The sequence below is a fragment of the Perca fluviatilis genome, chromosome 16, assembly GCF_010015445.1.
Source record: "Perca fluviatilis chromosome 16, GENO_Pfluv_1.0, whole genome shotgun sequence".
Lineage (NCBI taxonomy): Eukaryota > Metazoa > Chordata > Actinopteri > Perciformes > Percidae > Perca > Perca fluviatilis.
In genome coordinates this window covers 9,028,684-9,055,979 of record NC_053127.1, presented here as the reverse complement: position 1 = coordinate 9,055,979, position 27,296 = coordinate 9,028,684, and the positions used below count along the sequence as shown (strand labels likewise).

Below are 27,296 nucleotides of genomic sequence, written 5' to 3'. Positions count from 1 at the left end.
CTTTTCTTTTATTACAAAATAATTTTGGATGTTAGGATGACATTCATATCCACAACAAAGTGAAAACATAAAGCCTTGAACTTGATGTACAGCCATTACCTCATACAGACAGGAACAAAGCATTGATTAAACATTTATCTTCAGCTTGGTTGCATAACATCATGTAACCAGATCCCCTGGAAGAAGAGGTTTACACATACTGTGAAAATTTCATTTATACAGATCTTTCCACCAGCAAGTTTGCTATGATGCACTCTTGATATTCTAGTCATGACTATTAGGAAACCAACAGGGAATAGAGACACAGCAGCTGAGCTTTGAATGGGTTTTATTGATCTATTTTGTGGCTGTGGGATGGAGATTAAAGTATGAATACAATATCATAACATCACACTGGCACTGAGGATTTTCTCCAGAGAGCTGCTTTATTATACATTATCCTTGAGTAAATCTACACTGTCGGGAAGTCATGATAACAGGCGATACAATAATGTCTCTCTCTAACTATAATGTTGCTATACAGTGGCAGTGCAATATCTGGAGGATAGGCAAACATAATATTTAGGCTCGTTTGAGATGAACTGCGCCTCGCCTATAAAGTGGACGAGAGCATGCAGCAAGTCGGAGAGTTTCCAGCCGTTTCCAGCAGCCTTTGGGCTGAACAGGAAGTCACAGAAACACTCACATCCTGTTAGGTCCGATTCTGATTCAATAAAATGTTATCAGACCCATATATCAGCTTGTACACAGTCTCCAGTTGTTTTTATTAGGACAGAGTAGCTGTCAAAATGCTCTACATGTGATCTGTTGCTGATGTTAATAAACAGACTAGATGATCTGTAAGCTGAACGGATTTAGTCTCTGATTTCTAAATGAAAGTATCAGCCACACAACGTGTTCTGTACAGAATAAGCCTTTAAATCAGACAAATAGCAATAAAAAGGATAGTTGTAGTTTCAGACAACTTGAATTTTTATTTTTGTAGTTTGGGCAATCATTTGTATTGGCTATCATCAATAGCTGGGATCTGGGAACATAGTGACATTGCAAAGAAAGAAGTTAGACGGGGCAAGAAACATGACCTGATAGGTTGTAAACTTAACACATAAGCCAAACTTATTTGGAAGAGAAAACCAAGGCAAACAGTAAAATGATTACCCAAATTGTCCATTGTAAACATGTATCATAGTTTCCAGTTTCCTGCTTCATCTTTGACCTACCATACTTATCATAGCGTGTGTACAGTCTTTCTGTGCAATGAGGGATTATTACCGACACTTAAGGCGCACTCCAGGTTTTACCTCCAAGACACCTACATCAAAGAATTTACCATTTATTGCAAATGGTTACACAGTTAGATTTGGTGGAAAAGGCTCTGCTGTTTGAGAGCTCTCAATGAATACGAGCAGCGATGGGGATTCTGCTAAGAGAGCTAATCCCCAAACACTTAGTGTACTGCGTCAGATACAGAAATATTAATGACATGAGAAGGAAGTTGCACAGCTATCAGTGTTGGCATTGAAGTGGTGAATCAGAAGAGTAATAGACCCAGTTTATAAAGGCCACTTTTATGAACATGACCAAATGATACTAACAAGCAAGCGTGCGACTTAAGTGCTCTGCCTTAACTTAATTTATATAACCTAAGAGGTTAACTGTAATGATATATTTTAAAAGCATTGGTTAACATCGGCACAAAACATAAAGTGTATCCTATTCTATTAACTATTGTGGGAGGGAAATTAAACAGGACCACTTTTTGAAGTATATTTTAAATACATATTGTTCTGTCTACAATAATACTTATGCATCCTTCCTTTTGCATTGTAACATATTTAGGCTTCTCCAAGAGAATAAAGTACTGAATCCAGAATCACTGTAGATATGGTAAACATCACATAAGAACATCACTAAGTCTCTGAGCGGGCGGTCAGGCAAAGCTCCAACTGGCCCAGAGCATCAGCAGCGTACCGGCATACGAGGCCAGAACCAAGAGGTAAAGGCGAAACAGGAAACAGTCGAGCTTTGAGCAGAGGGCAAGCCATTCAGCCTGAGCCGAAGACTCATTGTCCTCCTGGGATAAAGCCAAGCGGAGGGAAACCAGCTCCTGGAGAAGCCACTCCAGCCCAGATGGAGCATCCTGGATCTCATTCAGGGACAGCAGATCTTCCTCCAGTGAGGGCTCAAGCTCATAATCTATGAGAAGATCAAAGATGTGAACAATTAGTATAGATTCATTCAGTTTCTATAAATAAATGTGGACAATTGAAACCAATTATTATGGATGGGACAATTTTATTAATATTCTTGACATCAGTATTGCTATACTTTCAAAAAGGCTCAGTTCCCAAACACTTTGATACAGACTGTTGATCTGTTGTTGTTGATCTCAGCTGGCCGTAGAACCGCTCTTCCTCCTCTTTTATCATAATTAATAGAAAGCTTTCAGATGGGATTTTACAGAGATATACTTTGAATAAATACTTCCACAACCAGCTGCTCCTCCGACTCCTTGTCTTAAGAGTCTTATAAATGCTTTTGTTTAAAAAAAACTTCCCTCAAGCTGAAATGTGTGTGTGTGTATATATATAAGATTAAGCTGAAATGTGTGTGTATATATATATAAGATCATCTTAGCCCTGAGATGATTTCATAATATGAAGCACAGAACTGTGGTGACCAAACAGTTTTCAGAGTTGTCAAGTAACAAAAACCGTTCAAGACTGGTTGCATTTATAAGCAGCTCCCAGGGTGAACGTATGGAACTGATAATTAATAAACAAGAGTTAACAAATATTACTAGTCAGTAAAACGCAAGTCAACGCACTCCTGTTTTCCATCTGCAACACATTCTCATGGAACAGGTTTGTATGATATCGTACGAAAACATATGCACAACAATTCGTATGGTATCCTACAAAACTATGCTAATGGCCGGCCGGCCAAATTTTAGCCGACAAAATGACTAGTTAAGATTAGAAAAAAAAGATTGTGGTTTGGGTTAAAACACCGGTCCCCTTAAGTTGTACTCCTGGCACAGGAACACCCGTTTCCTGGGTGAGAGTCTTGTGTTTCGCCCTTAACGTCTTCTGGGACACAAACTCCGCTCCCCAACTTGAAAGCCCTGAGTTTTAAGACCCAACAATCTACCCCGACCTTTTCCCTATGCGGATCTTTGCGCACTTATAAAGCGGCAGTCGTAGTGGTGCATACAGTAATAAAAACATTCAAATGACAGTGTATTACTTTTCATAGCTACATTATATGTACGAATGGTTCATGAGGACAGCCTGTTTCCATGCATTAGTCAAAATGCATTTGTGTGGCAACAATACCAGAACATCTGTAGCATCCAAAATGTTTTTGATTTCTAGAGTTTAAGCTTTCTCACCGACAAGGTGCCTTGGCTTCCTTTTATCCAAGTGTACTTTGCCCTTGACTCCCATAAACCCCTGTTTTTTACAAACAGACCTTTTGATTTGGTGAAGCATTAAGCAAAAACACGCCTGTCAGAAGGACTTTTGAAAAATCTCAATCTTTGAGCTTGTAGCTTACCTCCGGACAGGTTGATGTGATCGAGGGTCTTAATGGAGGTTAAAGCGCTCTCTGTGAAGCCGTGACAAGCTGAGCCGTACTTGTCCAGCAGGCAGGCAGACACTGACATTTGCCTGACCTCCTTCTCACTGTGGTGGAGCAGCTTCACCACCAGAATAGACTTGATCAGGCTGAGCATCAGCATGGCCATGCACACCGCGAAGAACACACCTGGATGGAGATGGGAGAGAAAACCGAAAAGCTCCCAATGATGGCTACATTATGGTCAAAACAAAGAGTAAGACATTACAAGTGTCATCACATAGTTTTTTATTTAAATGGTCTTGGACTGAAACTGAATATGACCCAGTTCTTTTTTTCTCTTTTATCCCTTTTATTCTATTAGACATAATAATCCAGGCCGGACTGGTAAACATGAGAATGCTCTGTACTGATGTAATTCTAAAGAACTCTACTCTTCGCTCCTCTGACGCAAACCTCCTCTCCCCACCACTCCGGACCAAGCACCGTACCTGAGGTGACCGAGCTTTCACCATTGCAGCCCCCTCCCTCTGGAACTCCCTACCATTACACATCCATGACTGTACTGACCACATTTAAAACACTAATCAGAACACAGCTCTTCAGATTAGCTTTCCACATACAATAGTCTTACATTTCTCACCTGATAGTTACTGGTTTTATTGTTATTTAAAATGCTTGTTTTATGTGTTGGTTTTATTGCTTATCTGTTTTTAATGTGCTATATATGCTGGTTTTACTGTAAAGTGTCTTTGAGTACCATGTAAAGCGCTATATAAATAAAATGTAGTATTATTATTATTATTATTATTATTATAGAGGAGTTAAGGCTTTTCAGACATTTTGGAATGTGTTCAATATGCAATAACAACAAAATGTTTTAAAAAAAAATTTTTATTGTCCATTTATTTTAATTTAAAGTATACCAAACAGATAAAATCAAGGTGACGGAAAAAAAAAAACGTATGACAACCAAACTGAAGGAGGACAAAAGAATTGGGTCTATAAACAAAGAAAAATTGATAGAATGGTTCTAAAAAAAAAATTTTTTTTAAATCTGAAATGATCTAAACAACAAACAAACATCATGAAACATCCCACCTATGAGTGGCGTTCTGACTGCGGTGGCGGGCAGGTCATCCATCAGGTTGACTCTGAAGACGGTGTAGCCCAGCAGTATGCTGACCTTAAAGGCAATGCGTGTACCGCTGTTCAGAGGCAGGTAGAAGCTGATCACATCCACCAGCATGAGGAAGATGCTGGGGATGAGGAGACCCACCACATACAGCAGGGGGCGCCGGCGGATCAACACCTGAATGATAGATGAGGACAGAGAGCTAAGACCTGATGGACACACTCTGAAATAATATCATTTATTCAAACACGTGTTCCCTCTAGTGGTGTCTAGCCATGCAGATAGGTTTTGCTTTTATTTGTCCAGGGTTTGAAATAGCTATTACTTTTACAGATCTTTATCAAATTTAGTTCAAATTAACACTTTTCTCAGAACTGGAAATGGACAAAAGCATTTTCCATGAGAAACCCTTTTCATATGGCATGAATACCTTTTAGCTACAAAACTGCCACAGCACAACAATATGCCAGTGAGCCATGAAATGCTCCGTTATCAGAAAGCCTTTTCGCTCTTTGAGCTGAATAAATAGCAGCCCTCGCTGCTCCACCTGCGATGGGCTATGGGGCCATTTTCTTCACCACTAACAAGAGGTCCATTGATCAGGCAGCCACTGAGACAGTCTCATTATGGTCGCTCACCCTCCCCTGTCTATCAGCCTCCCTCTCTATCTGTCTTTTTACTTGCCAGAAAGGGTCTCGCTCTCATCGTTTGGCATTAGCTCACTAGCTCGATCCATGAAGGTCGCGGCCAATTGCTTTACACTTTACAATTCCACCGCGCAGTGTGGAGGGGGGGGCTAACCCACAGAGGGACTACAGTTTAGAGCTCGCCATCGATAAGCAATCACCGCCATCATAGTGCAGCTACTTGCTTACTTGTTACAGAGCTGTTCCACAACACTACACCATTAGACATCAGGATTATATTCAAATAACCGACAGTATGGTTTTTGTCACAATTGTACCTTTGTACTCTTTTCTTCACTTTAACTAATTTAAATAATTCCCTCTGTTAATGTGACAAATGTACATGATTGAGACAATGAAGCACAGACATTGAACTGGATGTGGGCATAGTCAGTGTTGTCTTGGTGGATCTGCCAGTAGCTGGAAGGAATGGACAACAGTTCCCATTCTCCGTCATTCATGAACTCCCTCTTATCATTAGCGATGGCCTCTGCACTCCTCCACAGCGCCAGGTCTATTTCCTTCACTGCAAGAGGGAGAGATAATGAAGGACAAAAAGGAAAGCTTTAAATATTTCCTTTTCCTTTTATGGATTTCATTTAAAGATGTGCAAACAAGGTACATTTGAAATTGTATATCCTGTCTTTCTATTTCATTCTTCTGCATGTGTCCATCAGAGTCCAACCACCTCAGCTGGTAAGCAACTGATGAAGAATGTGTCACAAAATGATCTCAACTCAAGGTTCATTTACTACTTTTTTTCCTGAGCTTTCAACCGCATCTTACCGTTTATCAGTGAAAGTTTGCTCAGTTATGCAGTAAGTAAAAAGTCTAATATGTGACTATTTTCTAGTTTCTTCACTCCTCTGTGACAGTAAACTGAATATATTTGAGTTGTGGACAAAACAAGACATTTGACAATTTTTAGGGTGAACTAGCAGAGCTCTTAAGGTGTTGAAATGGTTTCTGAGAAGTGATGATTTTTTTATTGAAAATTCTGGCTAGATGTCCCAACACCCAGACACACGAGGGGGTCTTACTGGGAAGTTCCTGGTGGTCCCTTGATTTAAAAACTGAGCAAACTAAATTCACTAATGAAGGCTGTTGAAAGCTCTGGGAAAAGCTGTTAAGTTTACACAGACCCCATCAAAAGCAGAAAACACACCTGAGTGAAGCCAGCTGCGGAAGGTAAGGCTGCAGTTCTGCTTGTCAAATGGAAAGGCGTACATCTCCAGGCTGCAGGCCAGTACCACCTGTTTGGGCCGGTAGTTCTTCACTGAGCCAGAGGAGTTGACGTACACATAGGGGATGGGTAGGGACTTCCCCTCATCCACACTGGGAACACACATGAAAGACAGGGGAGGAAAGGGAAGACGTGGCTAACGGGGCAGAATGTGAGACCGGCCAGGCTGTGGTGGCCATTTGGTGGTCCAAGTGTAGTCTCGCATTGCCAGACCTTCCACCACAACGCTGCGGAAGAGGGTCTGGCTAGTCCATACAGCATGCATTTCAGGATGGGAGAAAAACGCGCTTTGGTTTATTGGCATTTCTATAAAACCAATCACAATCGCCATGGGCGGCGCTAATCGCCAAGTTGAGCCACGGTGCTTCTGCAAAATAGCCTCGGGAAGGATCTTGTTTTGGTGGAATGTGTATGTTCAAAAGTTGTTTTAGTCGTGCAGCAGAAAACTCAAGATTGGACAGATAGTCTAGCTAGCTGTCTGGATTGACGCTGCAGAGATCTGAGGAGCACTTAACCAGAGTCCTCAGAAATCGAGTTTAAAATTCCAACACAAAGAAAGCGAGAGGTAATGGACATCCGGCTGATAAGAGGGACATCTGGCGGAATTTCCGGCAGCAACGGAGCAATCCTGGAAGTGGAACGTGGTGGATATTGACCAGTCCAAGTGCTATGAATGATCAAGTTTATCACAAGTGGTCTCTGTGGAATTCAAATTTACTTTTGATTGGATTTAATATGACTTCAAGTACCACCTTGGGGCAGAGGTGTCAAGTAACGAAGTACAAATACTTTGTTACCTTACTTAAGTAGAAATTTTGGGTATCTATACTTTACTGGAGTAATTATTTTACAGCAGACTTTTTACTTCTACTCCTTACATTTTCAAGCAATTATCTGTACTCCTTACATTTTAAAAATAGCCTCGTAGCCTATTTCAGTTCAGCTTGTTTTTATTCTGGCTTGTCATCGTTCAAAAAAACACCAAAAAAAACAAAAAACTATCCAGATAAATCGCGCCATCCGGAGAGAGTGAATGTGATTGTGGTTGGATAAGAAGTATAAACATATACCATTCCGACACCCTATTGGTTTGTACGTGATCCATCGCACCTGCACATTACACAAATCACATCACACTCCAGCAAGGAAGTAGCAGACGTATGTAGCCTAGAACGAAGGTGTCCGTGGCAGAGACTCAAGAGAACTCGAGCGAAATGTCCCAACCGAGCACCAGCGAGCAGGTTGGTAGCCAGGAAGACCAGCCAACCCTTCCACATCCCCGGCCGTAACCAGGAAGAATTTTTCGAAATGGTTGGATGCAAAAACAACTCCCTTCGAATGCGCTGCATGCTCTGCGCAACCAAGTACCATGAGCTAATTGTTTCCAAAACTCGCCGTCTAATTTGAAAAAGCATATTGATATTTTTTTCCCCTTACATTACTTTGACTTTTAAACTTTAAGTAGTTTTGAAACCAGTACTTTTACTTGAGTAAAAACCATGAGTTGACACTTAAACTTCTACAGAAGTCTTTTTAAACCTTAGTATCTATACTTCTGCCTGAGTAATGAATGGGAATACTTTTGACACCTCTGCCTTGGGGCAGTTGCAACACCAATCACAAAAAGGTAGGACAGAAGCAGAGCAGAGGACATAATTAGGAGGAACGTTAAGACCTATCTGCATTCTGCATAGACCCTACTCTGCCTCTGATTGGCTTCATCACGCAATGCAGAGGAAAAAAATTAACACTTCCTGAGCGGGCTCGGTGGATGATTTAGCCCGGACCGAATTGTTTAAAAAGGCTTTCATGTTTGCTGCACCTTCTACCTGGAATGACCTACAGAAAACACTTAAACTACAGTGTCTAATTTCCTTAAATGATTTTAAAGGTTATGTTAAATCCATAGAACATGAGTTCATCCACACATGCAAATGTTTTAACTAATGGCACTTTTATTTAATTGAAATGCACTTGAGTTGTCTTTGCCTCTTTTGTGACTGTTTTGTGATTGTAACTTGTTTTTATATGTAACTAACTTGTTCTGCTATCTTGGCCAGGTCTCTCTTGAAAAAGAGATTTTATATCTCAATAAGACTAACCTGGTTAAATCAAAGAAATGGCAAATGTAATGCTGATATGGCACACTGATTAACAACAACATTGTAAATTGGCACTTCATATTAAAAAGGTTGCCCTGCTTTAGACTGAGACTAACATTTTTTTGTAGGATTTCTTACAATTCGGTAACGATAACGTCAGGTATCCAGATGGCATCAGATGACAGTGAGATCTCATTGATGCCATCAAACTCCTCTGGGTCCCAAACCAGGAACTCATCTGTCCAGATCTGAAAACAGAGGAGGAGGTTTGTGCTAAAATTGTAAAATGTACGTATGGAAATGGGAAGCAAATATTTACAAAAACATTTAAACCAAAACGTAACTTCCTTTGTTACTAAAAAATTAAGTGTATTAGAATAATTCACACACACTGGGATGTGACAGTTGCTGTTAAATTCCCAAGGCTTGCAGCATATTCTGAAGAAACTCTAAAATAAAATAAAAAACACTGTATTGCATAAGTTGTTCAATGCTGAGTGAAATGAGAGGCCAACCTACCTGTCTGTACCAAATACTTGTAGTTATACTCTGAGTCTTTCCATCCTGCGAAAAGGAGAAAGTCTTAATTATACTTTTTAATAATACGTGTTTTCTATTAAGACTGTGTGGACTTTGATGATATCAGATCTTTCTAACAGAATTTTAGCAGCAGTGTGCTCTTCCCCTCAGCAGTAAGCCTCACCAACCAGGCTCCAGACCCCCACTGACCCATTGTTTATGTATGCACCTAGGCAAATTCCACATAAGTGTACTTCTTGTGGCAATACAACCTTTTGTCATTCTGATTCTGATCATAGCATTGTTTGCATACCACGTCAAGCACAGACTGCAGTATGAGGTCTATGTAGACCGTGGTAGGACTGGTCCAGTTGTGAACAGGTCGAACGCCGCAGTCATATTTCCTGAGGAGGGTCCGGGTCAGCTGGTTCAGAGTTGATCTCTTTGGCTTCTCTGGCACACATTCAGCCAGATGAGCTGAAAAGAAAAGATAAATCACCAGCTGGGCAACGCGTGGCCATGGGGGCCCCCGATCCGCTGGGGCCCCGAAGGGAATTTGTTTGTGGTAATTTGATGAAATGCTAATAGGTTTAGTGATACTGCGTGTACCATCTAAGCACAAAACAGAAACGATCCAGGAGGGGGGCAGGAGGGGCCCCTCGGCTCAGTTTTACCAAGTTAGTTTAGACTTACTAAAAGTTTGAGGGATCAATCAATCACTTTTATTTGTCACGTGAAATCGATGTACAATTCCAGTGAAATGTGATCCCATAAGCTCCTTAAACTTGTGCATGATTTATCATAAAGCAGAATGATGCATTAGTGGTTCATGCCCCTATGTGTACGGTTCTACTATACTATAATAATGCAATACAGTGCATACTGATGGTAAATGCAGTTTGTATTGATAAGTTTATCACATTTTTACATTGACAGACCTCAAGGAAATTAAGTTTATACTCTTATCATTCAGGAGAGTTTAAGGCAAAACCACATTACATGTGTGTCTTTTTATAGCTTTACAGTTCTAAAGCTATTCATACAATAATATGAATGTATTTCTGGTGGTTGTGGTGCCTTAGGATTACCAGTGATTAAGAGGATCCAATAACTTTTCTTTACCAATGCGGTCATTAGTGCATGTGTCACACGAAAAATTTGAAAAAATACCACGATCACACTACTGAAACTGAATCTGTGAGAGACTGGTCGCTGATCTAATGTAAGTAAAATGTAGCAGTCATAAAGCTGTCACACGACATCTGAAAACTTTATAGCTGGCTTAATGTTGATGGACATTTTCACAAAGGAGAAATCTTTGGAACAAAACCCTTCAGAATATTTTGAATTTACAAATAAATACGTCATACTAGAAAATGCAATTGTCTTGTCATTTCTTTAGCCAAAAAGAGCATCTTACCTGAGAACAACAGCGTCAACAAAATGAGAAACATCAAGCTGAAAAAAAAAATCAACCTTTAAGATGGTATTATCCAATTGTCGTATCAAACCATCTGCTCTGTTAACACAAAAATATCCACAGTTTCAAGAGAAGCGGTACTCTGTGTAGGGGAAGAACAATGAGCAGGGAAGTGCAGACATTTTGGTCGCACTGATATTGATTTTCCACTGCCCGGGTAAGGTGATACACGACTCCCTGAAGGTTTGTTTAGTGCCAGTGTATTAGTGTACTTACTTACCTGTTATTGTAAAGGTGTTTTTAACCCAGCCGAGAACACCAAATACAGCATGTCATGTGACGCTTGATCCTTTTCAAATGACCCTAAAGATGCAAAAGATGAGGGGAATGGGATGATGCACGGGACACGTACAATATTTCCATCAGATGTGATGATGCAGCCATAAGAAAACACCAACGCATCTTGGGTTTTAATATTTCACTCGGAATCATAAAGTGAATGGGAACAGTATAGGCTACATTACAAACTACGTAGGCTAGCCTACATTAGAAAATGTATTTTCAGATGCTTTGAGGCACCAACAAGTAGGGCCGGCCCTAGACTTTTGGGGGCCCTAAGCAGGATTTGGTTTGGGGACTCTCCACATTGTAACATGTTGCCACTGCACTTGACACTAAACCAACTTGTGCATTGTAAATATTAGTTTAAGCACTCATAATGTGCAAATAAGTATTTAAAGACTTATGTGAGACTTATTAGCAGCAACACTATCTTTAAATAGACCAGCTCTATTGTGGGACATTTCAAGCGCTCTTGGGGGCCCTCTGGTAGCCACGGGGTCCTAAGCAGCCGCCTAGTTCGCTTATGGGTCGGGCCGGCTCTGCCAACAAGGATATAACAATGTACAGATCAATAATAAAAATACTGCAATGATAAAAAATAGAACAAATGTATTGCAAATATAAAGATGAGTAGCTAATTAGCAGCAGTTTTTGTAGTGTTCTGTAATTCTGTTAGTGGCTAGCGCTGAGCGTAGACATGTGAGTTTGTATAAAGAAAGTTCTCATGGCTCGTGCTGTGTGTGTGAGAAGGGTAAATTACAGTCCAGACTTTTTGGAGGCAGAGAGAGAGGGGAGAGAGTTCAGCATCCTGACAGCCTGATGTATGAAGCGGTTTGACAGTCTGGTAGGCTACAGTACTCGAGTAAATGTATTTAGTAACATTCCACCACTCATACGGTTTAAAATCTGTCACAGACACCGGAAGTATTGTATTACGTTAAAAACTGTCCCGTCACGTTGCGAGAGCGCGCGCGCGTTAACTTTAGGGCTCCTTCTCGTGCACTCGCGTGTTCTGACAGGTGAGCGCGCGCAGCTGCCTGGTCGCTCTCTGCGTTTGACAGATGGAGTTGGTTTGACTCGGGGTCAGGGCAGAAGCGTTTGGTTAAAACAGGAAGAAATTGACGTCTTTCTTTTTTTTTTAAATCTGCAATGAGAGGTGAACAGACTGAAAACGGAGAAAACTCAACGAACTCGGTGAGCGCAAAGGATGATGGAACCGCTATTAACATAACAAGTGACATTTGCACGTTTGCATCGGAATGGCCGAGGAACTAACGTTAACACTAACCCCTCTGTTGTGCGAAGCCCAAACGTGTAGTCTACTAAAAATGCCTATTTGTTATCATCGTTTTAGCTAAACACTGGGTAGAAAAGAAAACCTTTAAATATTATGATCATTTTTAATTTTGACGTCTGAATTCGGCACCCAGAAAATACACCAAACAGTTCGTATGTCAATAACATTACAACTTTGGATATCATATGAATTAGGCTACTTGTCCCACAATCGTATTTTAATGATCACATTCACAGCCTATTTATAAAAGTTTACATTTGTTTTTAGCTTCTTATAAGAAGCTAAAATCAAATCTAAGCTTTTGCCTGTTTGCTCGCTAAATCTCTGGCATTTGCTAGTCTCATAGGGCACAGGACCTATCAGTGCCATATTAAATTAAATAGCCTACAAATACATGCTATAAAAGATTTCATTTCTTTTTGACCATGTTATTGTAGAGTTTAGCGTTTACACTTTTCAGTAGGCTATTTGGCTCTGTCGCCGGCTATTGCTTTTATCAATAGGCCTTTTGTAGTTGCTACAGTACATTGAGACAAACTTCTAATGATGTTATACTAAAGGTAAAATGTTCACATACAGTAGAACTTCTGTGGTGTTGTTATACTGTTTTGTGCCTCTGGACATAGGAGGTGTGTGTGTGTGTGTGTGTGTGTGTGTGTGTGTGTGTGTGTGTGTGTGTGTGTGTGTGTGTGTGTGTGAGAGAGAGAGAGAGAGAGAGAGAGAGAGAGAGAGGTATGGTATGGTGGCATGGTGAGTGCAATGATAAACAGAAGCCTATGCTATCCATGTCAGTAGCCTAAAATAGAGACTAACCAAGAGGGTCTCAGATAGCCCCTAGACTCCATATAAGTCTGGTCAGTCTGCTCTTGGCTTCCTGTGTGTGTGTGTGTGTGTGTGTGAGAGACAGAGAGAGAGAGAGAGACACCCTGACATGTCCACCTGCTGTTGGGGCTTTATATAGTGCCTCTGACTCAGAAGACTTATGTTGTTTCTTTTTATTACTTCATGTCCATGTCTATGAGGTCAAAAACAGTTGTTGAGAGTTTGTGTTTACACTTTTTTTTCAAATGTGGATAATGGGATGTTTGGTGGAGTGGCACACAATTGGTTGCTTCAATACATTTCTTACGTTTATTCAACGTGTCACCCCCACCAAGGATACACTTGTTAAAAAAAGAAGGTGACAATTCATAGTTAGGAGGGCCAAATGGGCCTCAATTTCTTCCCAACAACAGTACGTGGTGCAGTCTATGTGCTGGTTAACACAAGGGTTAAACACTGGTAACACTATATATATATATATACTGGTAACACTGGCTAGTTATATATAAATATATATATATATATATATATATATATATATATATTACTGTATATATATTACTGTTCCCACTTATGGCCCAGTTTGGCCCATTTGGTCAGCCCAAATGGGAGTCAAATACCAGTCCATCACTAACCCAAACTATGCGATTGCCGCCAAGAACACCTTGGCTGGCGCGCTGCATGAAGGATCATAAGCTTATCTATTGTTTTCCCTTTGTCCAATCCTTTCCCTCAGCAGAGCAAAATCCTGATGAACCAGCTGATGGAGATCACTGGCATCCAGGACCCACAGATTCTCTGCAGAGCCTTGAATGTAAGACCTAAGAATTCATCATCAGCTTTTAGGATCCCTGACATTGTGTGATAAGACAAAGGATGATGTCTCCCTAGAGAGTACTAGGAGGTTATTTTTGCCACAATGCAAGCCAGTGACTAACCTTTATAAAGCAAGTGGAACATAATTACAGCATTGTGTTTTTCCAAATAGTAAACACTACAACCATTTCAAGATAGACAACTGTGTCATTACACAGTTTCATAATGACCAAAAGGCATTTTGGTTTCGTTTGCTATAAGTATGCTATAAGATTACTTATTGTTACTAAGATTTTTTATAGCATATTGATTACTGTCCAACCCCAATTTAGTTTAGTTGCAGTTGGACAGTAACAAGGCCTATCCTCTACTCCCTACCTTGATGATGAAGTGAAACATGTTTACAGGACATTTTGGAAATCATGTATTAGAGTTATCAGATTTGATCAGCGCAAACATATGCAGTAAAGTTTGTTTACATCAAAATGTCTAAGGATGTTGTTGTTTTTTTTAAACCAACAGCATCTGCAGCAATGCTCTGTGAAGCTGTAAAGCTCAATGTTAAGACAATCAAATTACCCATTTTAAGTTGCTTTTTGAGCCTTCGCAGCTGTGGTGTATTACATGTAAACAGAGGATGTTGTAAGAGAAAACGGTCTTTTGTGACTTACGGTGTGTGTCATGTTATGAGCTTAAATGCGTTCTTACAATCCATCACATGGAGAACATGAATGTCTATACTAGTGCTGCAACTAACAGTTATTTTCTTGATTAATCGATTACTTGTTTGGTCTATAAAATATCAGAAAAAGGGGAAACGTGGATCAGTGTTTTCCAACTCCCAAGACGACGTCCTCAAATGCCTTGTCTTGTCCACAACTCAAAGATATTCAGTTTACTGTCAAAGAGGAGTGAAGAAACTAGAAAATATTCACTTTTAACAAGCTGGAATCACAGAATTTTGACTTTGTCTTTTCATAAAAAATTACCCAAGCCGATTAATCGATTGATAAATAGTTGCCGATTAATTTAATAGTTGACAACTAATCGATTAATCTTTGCAGCTCTAGTCTATACAAAGTGTCATGGGAATCCAGAAACATTCTGCTAGTTGGTTAAAAAACACAGCCCTTGCTGTTCTTGTGTAATTAATGTTTAAGGAACACTCTTTGATTACATTAAAAGCGCCCCCAGGGTGCCTTGTTTCCAGTCCAGCACACCGCTTATGTTTTGAAGCACAACTGCAAACGAAAAAATCCCTAGGAGCTTGAGTTAACAGGAACCTCATAAAAGTGATAATTGACTAACAGTACAATAAACAGTCTGGCAGACTGTGGTGCAGGCATCGTCCAACCTGTTGTACCAGGGCCAGACAGAGAAACAGCAGGAGCTCGCAGGTTTGGGAGGGGCACCAGCTCTCAGAAAACAAACTAGAAATGTCTACTGCTGGCTTCAAACACAAACAAGGATGTTTTTTCTCTGTTACCTTAATTAATCAACTTTTTGCGAGCACATATTTGTATTATTTCTTGGGCTGCAACTAACGGTTATTTTCATTGACGATTAATCTGTTAGTTGTTTGGACTACAAAATGACGATCGGCGCTTTCCAAAGCCCAGGACGACGTCCTCAAATGTCTTGTTTTGTCCACCAATCAAAACTTTTCAGTTTACTGTTATAGAGGAGTAAAAAAAAAATGAAAATATTTACATTTTAGAAACTGAAATCAGAGATTTTTTTTACTTTTTTTTAACAAATAATGACTCAAATAGATGAATCGATTATCAAAATAGTTGGCGATTAATTTAATAGTTGACAACTAATCGAGTGATGATTTTCGCAGCTCTAATTATTTCTAAATACTCAGCGTTTGCTATATTTAGTTTTGTTTGTATTTCATATGTGTTTGTTTCATACTTGTGGTGTATTGTATTGCTAAATCTAATGCAGACACTAATAATATCCAGAATATCTGCCCTTATCTTGTCCTTGTTCCCTGTCTTTAAGGCCAGTCAGGGTGACGTCGGACATGCTGTTGGACTGCTGACAACCCAGTCTGCAGAGGTTCAGGATCCTGGAGAGCCACAGGAGTCAGGGACCTCTGCAGAGGCCTGGGAGGGCCAGAAAGGTACACTGGCAACGAAACAAGCATGCACAAAATTCTGACTACATTCACTTTAGTGTCAAATAATTGTTATATTTAAAACATGATAATAGGTTTAAAGAAATACAAACAAGCCGGAGCGTTTTTTCTCTATCCCAGAATAGATAAGCGATGTAGCCAGACCGTACTCCAGCACTGACACACGCTATGGAGCAAGGCCTGGCAATGCAAGGCTTGTATGTTAGTAATGAAAGTATTATTAAAGAGACAGAGCGCATTGCGTCATACTCTGAAAGCTTAGTGTCAGGATCCCACAGTCTTCCCATTCTTGCTGCTGCTTCCTCACGTCTGTATCCACTTTTGTCTTCATAACAGCTCATTTTTTGGTGTCGGCAGCTTATAAAAACTTAAGTTATGGGTTCTTTACATATCACTACACAGCACCCTTTAGGAATTTTTCTGTTGTTTGCTTGCAGACAAAATTGACGAGGAGGAACATTTACTCAATACAAATTAATGGAGAGCAGAGGGTTCTTTTCCCCTCCGGTGGGGGCGGGACTTAAATGCGCTCTCTCTCTATTGTAAACAAATTAGTCCACTAGAAACAAGGGATGTACACTTCAAACACCCATATTTACCAAATATTATGCTTGATTACTTTAAGAAACAAGGGAAATTAAAATAGGAAAAGGGACATACTGCTCTTCTACTCTTCTAATGTAAAGTAAGCTAAAGATTTCAGGGCTGCGTCCAGGATGTCGGCTACAATACAATACCACAATAACAAATTGTGTGTGTGTGTGTGTGTGTGTGTGTGTGTGTGTGTGTGTGTGTGTGTGTGTGTGTGTGTGTGTGTGTGTGTGTGTGTGTGTGTGTGTGTGTGTGTGTGTGTGTGTGTGTAACAAGCATAGTTTGCGTGCGTTGTGTACGAGCCTAGGTGCATTTTACTAATTTGTTGTTAAAATAACAATGAAATGCTGCGCTATTGACTTTAGACCAGGTTTTTGTTGGTCAATGGCGCGATCACTTCCCGCTGCCTCTAGATAGCAATACGCCAAGAATGCACCTGAACACACCTCCCTGTAAGACCAGCACACCCATGGGCGCACAGATTTGCGCAGGTGTATTTGCTATTTAAACAACGTGGGCGCTGGACAGGAAATTGACAACTTCGTCGGTCTTAAACTAGCAAAGACACTTGCGTTGGGCTTTGTGCTGCGCCGGTTGCAAGATAGGGCCCTCAGTGTGGTTCAAACTAACTAGGTTGTACGACATGTCATTCGACCACTTCTATTAGCACATCTGTGTTTATACCTGTTCTCAATGGCCACACTCAGAGATCGGGTAAAAAAACGTAATAGCTTCATCTTCTTTCCTTCATTCTTCATTCCTTCCTTATTTCCTTCCTTCCTTCCTCTGTCCCATATGGTCTAGCGGTTAGGATTCCTGGTTTTCACTCAGACGTTCCGGGTTGGGTATGGGAAAGATTATTTCTTACCTGTCTTTAAAATCTCAACAAGATTAACAGTACAAATGTGGGTAACAGTGAATACTTTGAGACACTATGTCCTCTAGGGCTGGGCAATATATTGGTATTACATCGATATATGAGGCTAGATATCGTCTTAGATTTTGGATATCGTAATATCGCAATGTGTTGTGTTGTCTTTTCCTGGTTTTAAAGGCTGCATTACAGTAAAGTGATGTCATTTTCTGAACTTACCAGACTGTTCTATCTGTTCTATTATTTGCCTTTAATCACTTAGTCATTATATCCACATTACTGATGATTATTTATCAAAAAATCTCATTGTGTGAATATTTTTTGAAAGCACCAATAGTCAACCCTACAATATCGCCGCAATATCAATGCATTTGGTCAAAATGATTGTGCTATTTGATTTTCTCCATATGGCCCAGCTCTAATGTCCTCGTATTTGGCGTGTTGTACTTCACACAATTAGTGTCAAAAGTTGGCCAGACAGCTGCGTGAAGAATGAATAGTTCCAGTACTTTGTACTTTCACACCCGCGCACACCTGGCTGAACTCTATGAGATTTTTGTATTTCAGAAAGTTGTTTGATGCAGCCCTCCTAGCTTAGGAATCTGAAGCGGTTTCAGATGCTGTTGGACGAGAACTGAGGTTTTAACTTTAGGTTAGTCCTTTGGCTTTCAAACATAGGTGTTTGTATGGAAACATTCTCTGTTGATTCTGATATCTGAGGGTCAAGCTTTCCTTTTAAAGATGTTCTCCAGAATGTAGACAAGAAAGAGCAGAGTTAGTCAACAGCAGAAAAGAATAATTATTTTATTAGTTATGCCTCATACAGTACAGGCCAAAAGTTTGGACACACCTTCTCATTCAATGCGTTTCCTTTTTATTTTCATGACTATTTACATTGTAGATTCTCACTGAAGGCATCAAAACTATGAATGAACACATATGGAATTATGTACTTAACAAAAAAGTGTGAAATAACTGAAAACATGTCTTATATTTTAGATTCTTCAAAGTAGCCACCCTTTGCTTTTTTATTAATAAGGGAAAAAAATTCCACTAATTAACCCTGACAAAGCACACCTGTGAAGTGAAAACCATTTCAGGTGACTACCTCATGAAGCTCATTGAGAGAACACCAAGGGTTTGCAGAGTTATCAAAAAAAGCAAAGGGTGGCTACTTTGAAGAATCTAAAATATAAGACATGTTTTCAGTTATTTCACACTTTTTTGTTAAGTACATAATTCCATATGTGTTCATTCATAGTTTTGATGCCTTCAGTGAGAATCTACAATGTAAATAGTCATGAAAATAAAGAAACACATTGAATGAGAAGGTGTGTCCAAACTTTTGGCCTGTACTGTATGTTAAAATTGAAATTGAAACTGTTCAACTACACCCTGAAGAAGGCCGTTTCTGCGTGGGTTGTTACTCAGCTCTATTTTAGCATGTACTAACAATGTCAACATGAAATAATCACCATCTAAATAGAGGCTTTTTAACATTTTGCCAGCAGAGTCCCTTGGACCTTTTGTGTTCCCTTTAGGGCTGCAACTAACGATTATTTTCATAGTCGATTAATCTGTTGATTATTTTCCCGATTATTCAGTTAGTTGTTTGGTCTATAAAATGTCAGAAAATGGTTAAAAATGTGGATCAGTGTTTCCCAAAAGCCCAAGATGACGTCCTCAAATGTCTTGTTTTGTCCACAACTCAAAGATATTCAGTTTACTGTCACAGAGGAGAGAAGAAACTAGAAAATATTCACATTTAAGAAGCTGGAATCAAAGAATTTTTACTTTTGTCTTAAAAAATTACTCAAACCAGTGTGAACAGGTGCATGAGTTTTGGAATAAAAGAACATCAATAATGTCTGATGTGATAGGATGTCGAATTCCTACTGACCCGATTGTCTTGTTACTTAATGATGACTCTAAATTACACCTACTTGGGAGAAATTTGGCTAGCCGGATTTACCGCAACCAAGAAAATGATAGCTCAGCGCTTTGTTTAAAACAGTGGTTGGCGTATTTTCTGGACATAGTTATGCTTGAGCTCTCTACAGCAAGGATTAACAAAGCCAAATCATCGACTATAGACCTATGGAAAAACGCAGCAGCACAAGTATCAGTCCTAATGACCTCAGCATCACAAGAAGTAGAGGAGAGGGACTAGGCAAGGTGGGAGTTTTGTATTCTTGTATTTTGGTTTGTTTTGTTTTCCTCGAGACCACAGAGGGTGGGGGGTGGGTGAGTGTTTTGGTTCCTTTTCGATTGTATTGTTTGTTCTGTATGTTGTGTGTTCAAAAATATAAAAATAATTAAAAAAAATGTATCATTAAAAAAAATACTCAAACCGACTAATCGATTATCAAAATAGTTGGCGATTAATTTAAGAGTTGACAACTAATCGATTAATCTTTGCAGCTCTAGTTCCCTTCCAAGAAGCACCTTCATTATTTGCTTGAACTTTTGAGCGCTCCGGACCTTTTCTGTTCCGTTTTAACTAGAGTTGTGGGTTGTTGGTTGACTCTTTGTTGTCTGTTTCTTCAGGACTTCCTAAAGATGAACTGCAGACCGCCATAGAACTCAGCCTGCAGGAATCCCACAATGCCCAGGAAGAGGAGAGAGAATTTAATAGGTACAAGAGAACCTGCTTTTTATAAAATCCTTCTTTGTTACTGGCAGCTGTGATTTGTTTTTTATTTACTGCTGACTGTCATGGAGAATAGTATGAAATTGGAAACAGTGGATGTGGACACTTGTGAGTTTTCTTTTTCCCTGGCTCAGCAAAAGTATCTGCCTACAGCTGAATGAAAACACACAAACCAACAATCCAGTGGTAAATTAAACTAAAACTAACCAACTAAAATAAATATTTATAATGTGTATGAATAAACCTGGAGCCTTGCAGTCGATCAGAGGATATCACAAAGGAAATTCAGCTAAAAGCTTAAGTACATTTACTTTTTAACCACCCTAGCAACGTGGCTTTAGGGTTGTCAATGTTAAGATAGTTGAATGGTTGGTCCAACACTTTTGGCAACGACGTCATTGATGATCCACTACTCTATATACACGACGTTCCACTTCCGGGATTGCTCCGTTGCCGGCGGAAATTCTGCCGGATGTCACTCTTTTCGGCCAGATGTCTGTTACCTTCCTCTTTCTTTGTGTTGTGATTCTAAACTCTGGTGGAGGACTATGGTTAAGTGCTCCTCAGATCTCTGCAGGGTAAATCCAGACAGCTAGCTAGACTATCTGTCCAATCTGAGTTTTCTGTTGCACGACTAAAACTACTTTTGAACGTACACACGTTCCACCAAAACAAGTTCCTTCCTGAGGCTATTTTGCAGCGGCACCGTGCCTCCGTCCGGCGATTAGCACCGCCCATGACGATTGTGATTGGTTTAAAGGTCCGATGACATGGTGCTCTTTGGATGCTTTTATATAGACCATAGTGGTCCCCTAATACTGTGTCTGAAGTCTCTTTCCCGAAATTCAGCCTTGGTGCAGAATTACAACCACTAGAGCCAGTCCCACAATGAGCTTTCCTCAGAACATGCCATTTCTGTGTCTGTAACTGTTGAGGAGGAGAGAGGGGGGGGGCAAGGTGGAGAGTGGGGGTGTGGCCTTGACCAACTGCCACTTTTCTCGTTTGAAAGCCATGATGTCTCTCTCTCATGGGTTGGTCAAATTCTCTGGGCGGGCAAAGCAGAGAAAGGGGAGGTAACCTTGCTTGTTATGGCCTCATAACAAGCAAGATTCCAGAACAGCTCATCTGAGCTTTCATTTTCTCAAAGGCAGAGCAGGATACCCAGGGCTCGGTTTACACCTATCACCATTTCAAGCCAATTGGGGACCATAGGCAGGCTGGGGGAACTCATATTAATGTTAAAAAACCTCATAAAGTGAAATTTTCATGCCATGGGACCTTTAAAGAAATGCCAATAAACCAGAGCACGTTTTTCTCCCATCCCGGAATGCTGTGTGGACTAGCCAGACCCTCCTCCGCGCCGCTGTGGAGGAAGGTCTGGCAATGGGAGAGTAATGATCTATGACTATTCATCAAGTCACACCTGCAGCTCAAAGTTTTTATTCATTCACGGAAGATATCTCAACATTTACCATGTGGAATTGCACAAAATTTGATACAGTCTTTCATGGTTCCCAGCTGATGACTTTGGTGAACCCCTGGTTTTTCTCCTAGTGTCGCCATGAGATGGTAATTTTTGGCTAAGAGTGAAATGTGTCAACAACATTTTAATTCATCCAATACTTTGTGCTAAAAAGAAAATGCTATGCATGAAAACACTCTAAACTAGGATAGCGTTCATTATAATCATTACCTTCTAAAGATCAACATGTTAACATTTTCAGTATGAAGTAAGCATACCAGGCATTTGCTTCTGTCCTGCAATACAGTTTGTGTTTTCCTGAGAGACTTATAAAGGTAAACTTATAAAGGTCTTATTAATCAACCTTTACACAGGACAGGGAGTCTTACTAAGTCAACATGTGTTTAATTGAGTTGTCAGTTCAATGCTTTGAAATGGGTAATTGAATGTCCTGCAGGGCTCTGGAGGCCAGCGCAGAAGAGAATGCAGCGAGAATGAAGAGGAAGAGATGTGAAGCCCAGAGTGAGATGTGCAGCCCTGCAGACTGGATCCGGCAGGACGACTGGCCCGTGGGCATTCGCAACGTTGGCAACACCTGCTGGTTCAGTGCTGTCATCCAGGTGAGGATCAGTGTGTGACTACGTTTTGACACATATGGATACAGGACCATATGTTTGCTTGCTTTCCTTTTTTTTTTCTTCTTCTTACCTCTGTGCATAGTCTCGCATTGCCAGACCTTCCTCCACAGCGTAGCGGAGGAAGGTCTGGCTAGTCCACACAGCATTCCGGGATGGGAGAAAAACGTGCTCTGGTTTATTGGCATTTCTTTAAACCAATCACAATCGCCTTGGCCACGGAGCCTCTGAAAAATAGCCTCAGAAGGGAACTTGTTTTGGTGGAACGTGTACGCTCAAAGGTTGTTTTAGTCGTGCAACAGAAAACTCAGATTGGACAGATAGTCTAGCTAGCTGTCTGGATTTACCCTGCAGAGAAGGAGGAGCACTTAACCATAGTCCATATAAATCCACCGGAGTTTAGAATTACAACACAAAGAAAGAGGAAGGTAACGGACATCTGGCTGAAAAGAGGGACATCCGGCGACACCGGAGCAATCCCGGAAGTGGAACGTCGTGTATATAGACTACTGTGTGCATAATAGTAGTAGCGTTCTTTAATGTGGGATGGGCAATCTTGAATGAATGACACTTGAATAAAAGTATTCATAAAACCGCTGCACAGTGCACACCTAGCATAGAGTTTGAAGTGCACTAAGCTCTGTCTAAATGTCCACCTGTTCTAACAGTGTCCCACATCCTTTGCTGCTAAAACTTTAAATAGCCCTCACACTTGGCTTAAGAAACATTTATAGACTTGAGTTTCCCTTCCAAGATTTCTAACTTTAGTCTGTCAGAGGTGTCGTACCTTGTGTTCAGTCAGCAAAGACTGTTTTTTTGGCTTTCACTATTCTCTGTAACATAATTCCGATCGTTTCAACTTTAAAATAAGTACACGTGTGGTTAATTTAAAGTAAACTCATGTATTTTCTTTGACCTGCTTCAAAATGATATCCCCCATGAGTTCAGTACCAGACATGTTTTTAAACTAACAGCAGTAACACTGTGACAACAGAGAGATCTCCCTTCCATCTCACATTTTCACTGACTCTATACCATCTTAATAAGGTTATTAGAAACATCAGGGAAAGAAAAGAAAAAGGTGTGGGCATATTCCTGCTAAATGAGTACATACTGTTTTTCTCTGAGCTGCTAACTCTATTACAGGTCCATTCCAGACTGAATTTAGTCAGGCCTAAGCTATCAGGTGGCCCGGCTGAAACTGGAGCCCTCATTGAGATGTGCAGGCTGTGTGGATAATTAAATAGCGAGTGATGTGATGATGGATCGAGCAGTAGACTTCCTAGTGTGAGCCTGAAATGGACAGGAGAGGAGGAGACGCTAATTGTTTGTCTCTGTTGAACTCCGATATGCCTCCACACCGATTTTGAAGTCAAACCCCCAAAGGACAGGGGTTATTATCTGGGAATAGAAATGGGGGTGGGTGGGGGGATGCAGTGTTGTTTGCATACAAATGGCGTTCAAATGATACCCTTTGGTTTTTTTTTTTCATTTTTTCATTCTTGTGTAGATCACTTTTTGTTACCATTGAACTGATTGTTGTAGATTCGACAGAGCCCAACTCTTGATAAAGCAGACTCCCCTTAAAAAGTAATTATGCTATCAGATTGAGGCTGAGTGACCACACAATTCAGTTGTCAGCTCATATTCCCTCTATTATCCTTTTGTGGTATAATTTACAGTAAAACGGAGATAAGCTGTAATAGAATTTCCTTCTCAAATGGAAATATATATATATATATATATATATATATATATATATATATATATATATATATATATATATATATATATATATATATATATATATATATATAAGCTCCACTCACCACCACCACACATGACACATAAGCGTAACTTGACTGATACTAATGCATTTAGTTTATCATGGGAAACACAAGCAGCTTATAACAAAGTGTGCTTGAGTATTATGTGTCACATGAAATAAGAATACTAAATTACTAAGATTTTTTTTTCCAAAAGTTAATGAGACACTAGTATCTCCTTTTGTTATATCCCTGAAAGTAAAGGAAATATTTGTATTTTATTTTATTAGGGCTTGGAGCCTATTTTGAATTATACTTAATTTAGATAATTCAGCAACTCACTGAGATCATTTTGATCGAGTTGCAACCACCCCAGCTGATTGGTGAAGTCAATGCAGAAGGGTCTAAAACTACACTTCATCTAAAGAGTAGTCTCACATTGCCAGACCTTCCTCCACAGTGCTGCGGAGGAGGGTCTGGCGAGTCCACACAGCATCCAGGGATGGGAGAAAAACGTGCTCTGGTTTATTGGCATTTCTTTAAACCAATCACAATCGTCTTGGGCGGGTCTAAGCGCTGTACGGAGCAACGGCGCCTCTGCAAAATAGCCTCTGGAAGGACAGATAGTCTAGCTAGATCTGAGGAGCAGTTAACCATAGTCGTCAGAAATCCACCGGAGTTTAGAATGTCAACAAAAAGGAAGCCCAAGGCAACAGATGTTGCCCTAAATTACTGAAATTGAAAGTTTGTAAAAAATTTTAAATGTCTTAACATGAATCCAACATATTATTAGCAAATATAAATCCCCACTGATGATAGGCTCACTGGCCTACAAGGTAGTCACTAAGGTCTAAGCCATCCACAGATCCAGTTCATCCTGAGGATTCACTGTGCCACATGTATGTGTAACATTAAAAGATGATTTATAAAATCATGCCAAAAATTATTATTTTAATAGCTTAGTATTCTATGCAATAAAAAGGTATGTATAAAAGCTTTAGGCTGCCCACACGTTATTGGAGGCCCAGTTTAATATGCAACTTCATTTTATACAATATATGTAATAGGGGGTCCCTGCTCCATCTCTCTCTCAGTTAAGGGGTCCTTGGTTTAAAAAACGTTGAAGACTCCTGCCATAGGACATTAGCTAATGTTAGAAACTGTGATTATGTAAAAATATTGGAATTAGACAATTATGTAGTAATTGTGGCAGGCCTATGCATGACCGCTGTAATCATGATCTGCCGCCTGGTGATCTCCCACATTTGACCTGGACCGGAGCGCTGCATTAATGCTCCTTGTTTGTTTTTTGTGTCTTGTCACAGTCACTGTTCCACCTGCCCGTTTTCAGGAGGCTGGTTCTTAACTACCATCTGTCTGAGAGAATACTGGAGAAGTGTAAGAGCCACTCTGTGAGTAAACTATTGCCACTGCCATTTCCACAAGAGAGACATTTGTTGGCATAATTTCATTCGTGCAGATACATTTTTTCTAATTCATACTAGGGCTACACAATATACAGTTTTTTTATCGGCACCTTGATATCAACTGGCGCAATAAACACATTGCGAAATGCTGCGACATGTCCGAAAATCACTCAGAGATTTTTTGTGTGTTGAAAGAAAATATCATATAATATAATAAAACATTAAGGGTTCGGATTAGGGTTGGTGGCCTTTTATGTTCAACTCAATGTGCAATTTGTTCAACAAAAGAATGTCAGCAATGGTTTCTTTTCATCTGTTTTAAATTCAACGAGCATTTTTTTGTATTTTAGCAGAATACTGAAAGCAGCAGAAATGCAGAACTGAGTACACTTTAATATCTGTTTATTTATCGCAAGTAATATCGTTATCGCATACAATATTTACCTCATATCGTGCAGCCCAAATATCTTCACATAAGGGAGAGAGGTGAAAGAGCTGTGGGGATTTTCTGTTGATATAAACATAGCTACTATGTGATGAAGTTTGACTCTGAGCTTGTGTTAACAGGACAAGAGGAACATAGCTTTCATGCAGGAGCTGCGCTGTCTGTTTGCTCTCATGGTGGGCTCCACTCGCAGGTTTGTGGATCCTTCTGCTGCAGTGGAGTTACTGCGAGACGCCTTCAGGACCAGCGAGGCCCAACAGGTACATCACATTTCGGTCTCGAGACAAAAATCTTAATTTAGAGGTCCGCTTAAAGTTTAGAGGCCTCCCGTTTGTCAATAAGGCTGGCTTGTTTGCCAGAATACATATCTAGCAACATGAAATCATGAAATCAAGTTGCTCTTGCTTCTAATGTTCACTTTGATCATTATAAATTCATGACAATGACTTGATTTAACTATTTGTTGTGTGTTTTTTTCTGCTTCTTTGTATGTCAAAAAATAAAACATACACAGACACAGAAAAAAAACATGAAACAAGAAACACCCCTTGAAAATGAGATGTGTCCTGTGAACAACCAATTCATTCAATGATCGCCGGCTTTGAGGGGGTCGACGCTCGCTGTTCTGTGGAGCGAATCCCCTCAGATCAAACCCGCCACTGTCACTGTGAACATTTCAGCATGCACATGCATTTCTGTTTCCCTTTTGCTTCTAAGCTCACCCCTGTCTCTCTTTTGCGCTCTCTTTTCCGTCTCGCTTATTTTCTAACGCGTTAGTGAGGCTTTTATTTGTGTTTTGGGAGGATAAATACAGAGCGAGAGATGGCGCCTGCACCCAAACATGCATCATTAGTAAACCCACGAACAGACTGCATCTTGTAATGGGAGACCGTACGTCTAGACTGCCTTTCCAGAGTGCACACTGATGGGGTGTGAGGAGGGCTATTTTCTCGGCCAGATGTCAGATGAGGTTGAAACCTTCGGAAAAATGAATTTGTCAATCTACGGTCTTGTCAATATACTTGATATGATGAAATTGTCTTATGCCTTTGGGATTTTTTATGTATTAAGTGTTTTATGTGTTGTGCTGTCTTTTTATTGGACCATGAATCTGGAACAAAGTCTGTTCTTATTATTATTATTAAGGTCAAGACTGACTATAGGTGACTATATTGATTCTTTGACCCTGACTCTATCCTTTACTATTGTAACTACACAGCTTATCTAATCTTATTGTTTCTAATGTCTTCATTTCAGGATGTCAGTGAGTTCTCCCACAAACTGCTTGACTGGCTAGAGGATGCATTTCAGCTGGCTGCCAAAGAGTTAGTTATATGTCGATGTC

General features: G+C 40.1%; 2 protein-coding genes across 4 annotated transcripts in view; one reads left to right on the top strand and one right to left on the bottom strand.

Annotated features, from left to right (window-relative positions):
• Positions 1-1,844: 1,844 nt before the first annotated feature.
• Positions 1,845-10,715, bottom strand: htr3b (5-hydroxytryptamine (serotonin) receptor 3B). Its single transcript, XM_039826403.1, has 9 exons — positions 10,682-10,715; positions 9,575-9,738; positions 9,262-9,306; positions 8,881-8,990; positions 6,563-6,732; positions 5,766-5,923; positions 4,678-4,888; positions 3,556-3,765; positions 1,845-2,196 (listed from the first exon to the last, which is right to left on the bottom strand). Exons 1-9 carry the CDS (start codon positions 10,713-10,715, stop codon positions 1,931-1,933), a joined length of 1,368 nt encoding a protein of 455 aa, XP_039682337.1. The 3' UTR covers positions 1,845-1,930.
• A 1,333-nt stretch (positions 10,716-12,048) lies between these two features.
• Positions 12,049-27,296, top strand: part of usp28 (ubiquitin specific peptidase 28) — a 34,247-nt gene continuing 18,999 nt past the window's right edge. The window contains exons 1-8 of one of the 3 annotated variants that reach the window (XM_039778270.1): positions 12,049-12,217; positions 13,882-13,956; positions 15,966-16,086; positions 20,114-20,201; positions 22,136-22,298; positions 25,405-25,491; positions 26,074-26,211; positions 27,209-27,276. In XM_039778270.1, the coding sequence (XP_039634204.1) occupies positions 12,173-12,217; positions 13,882-13,956; positions 15,966-16,086; positions 20,114-20,201; positions 22,136-22,298; positions 25,405-25,491; positions 26,074-26,211; positions 27,209-27,276 (785 nt within the window). In that variant the 5' untranslated portion in view covers positions 12,049-12,172. Of the gene's footprint in view, positions 12,218-13,878; positions 13,957-15,965; positions 16,087-20,113; positions 20,202-22,135; positions 22,299-25,404; positions 25,492-26,073; positions 26,212-27,208; positions 27,277-27,296 lie in introns of all 3 variants that reach the window. The other 2 variants (XM_039778269.1, XM_039778272.1) reach the window with 2 other exon arrangements.

Excerpts from the sequence above, each read along its gene's own strand:
- htr3b (XM_039826403.1), bottom strand. The coding sequence starts at position 10,715 with ATGTTTCTCATTTTGTTGACGCTGTTGTTCTCAG. Across the intron at positions 9,739-10,681 it reads GTTGACGCTGTTGTTCTCAG|CTCATCTGGCTGAATGTGTG; the intron begins GTAAGATGCTCT and ends TTTTCTTTTCAG. Across the intron at positions 4,889-5,765 it reads ATGCCCACATCCAGTTCAAT|GTGTTGATCCGCCGGCGCCC; the intron begins GTCTGTGCTTCA and ends TCTATCATTCAG.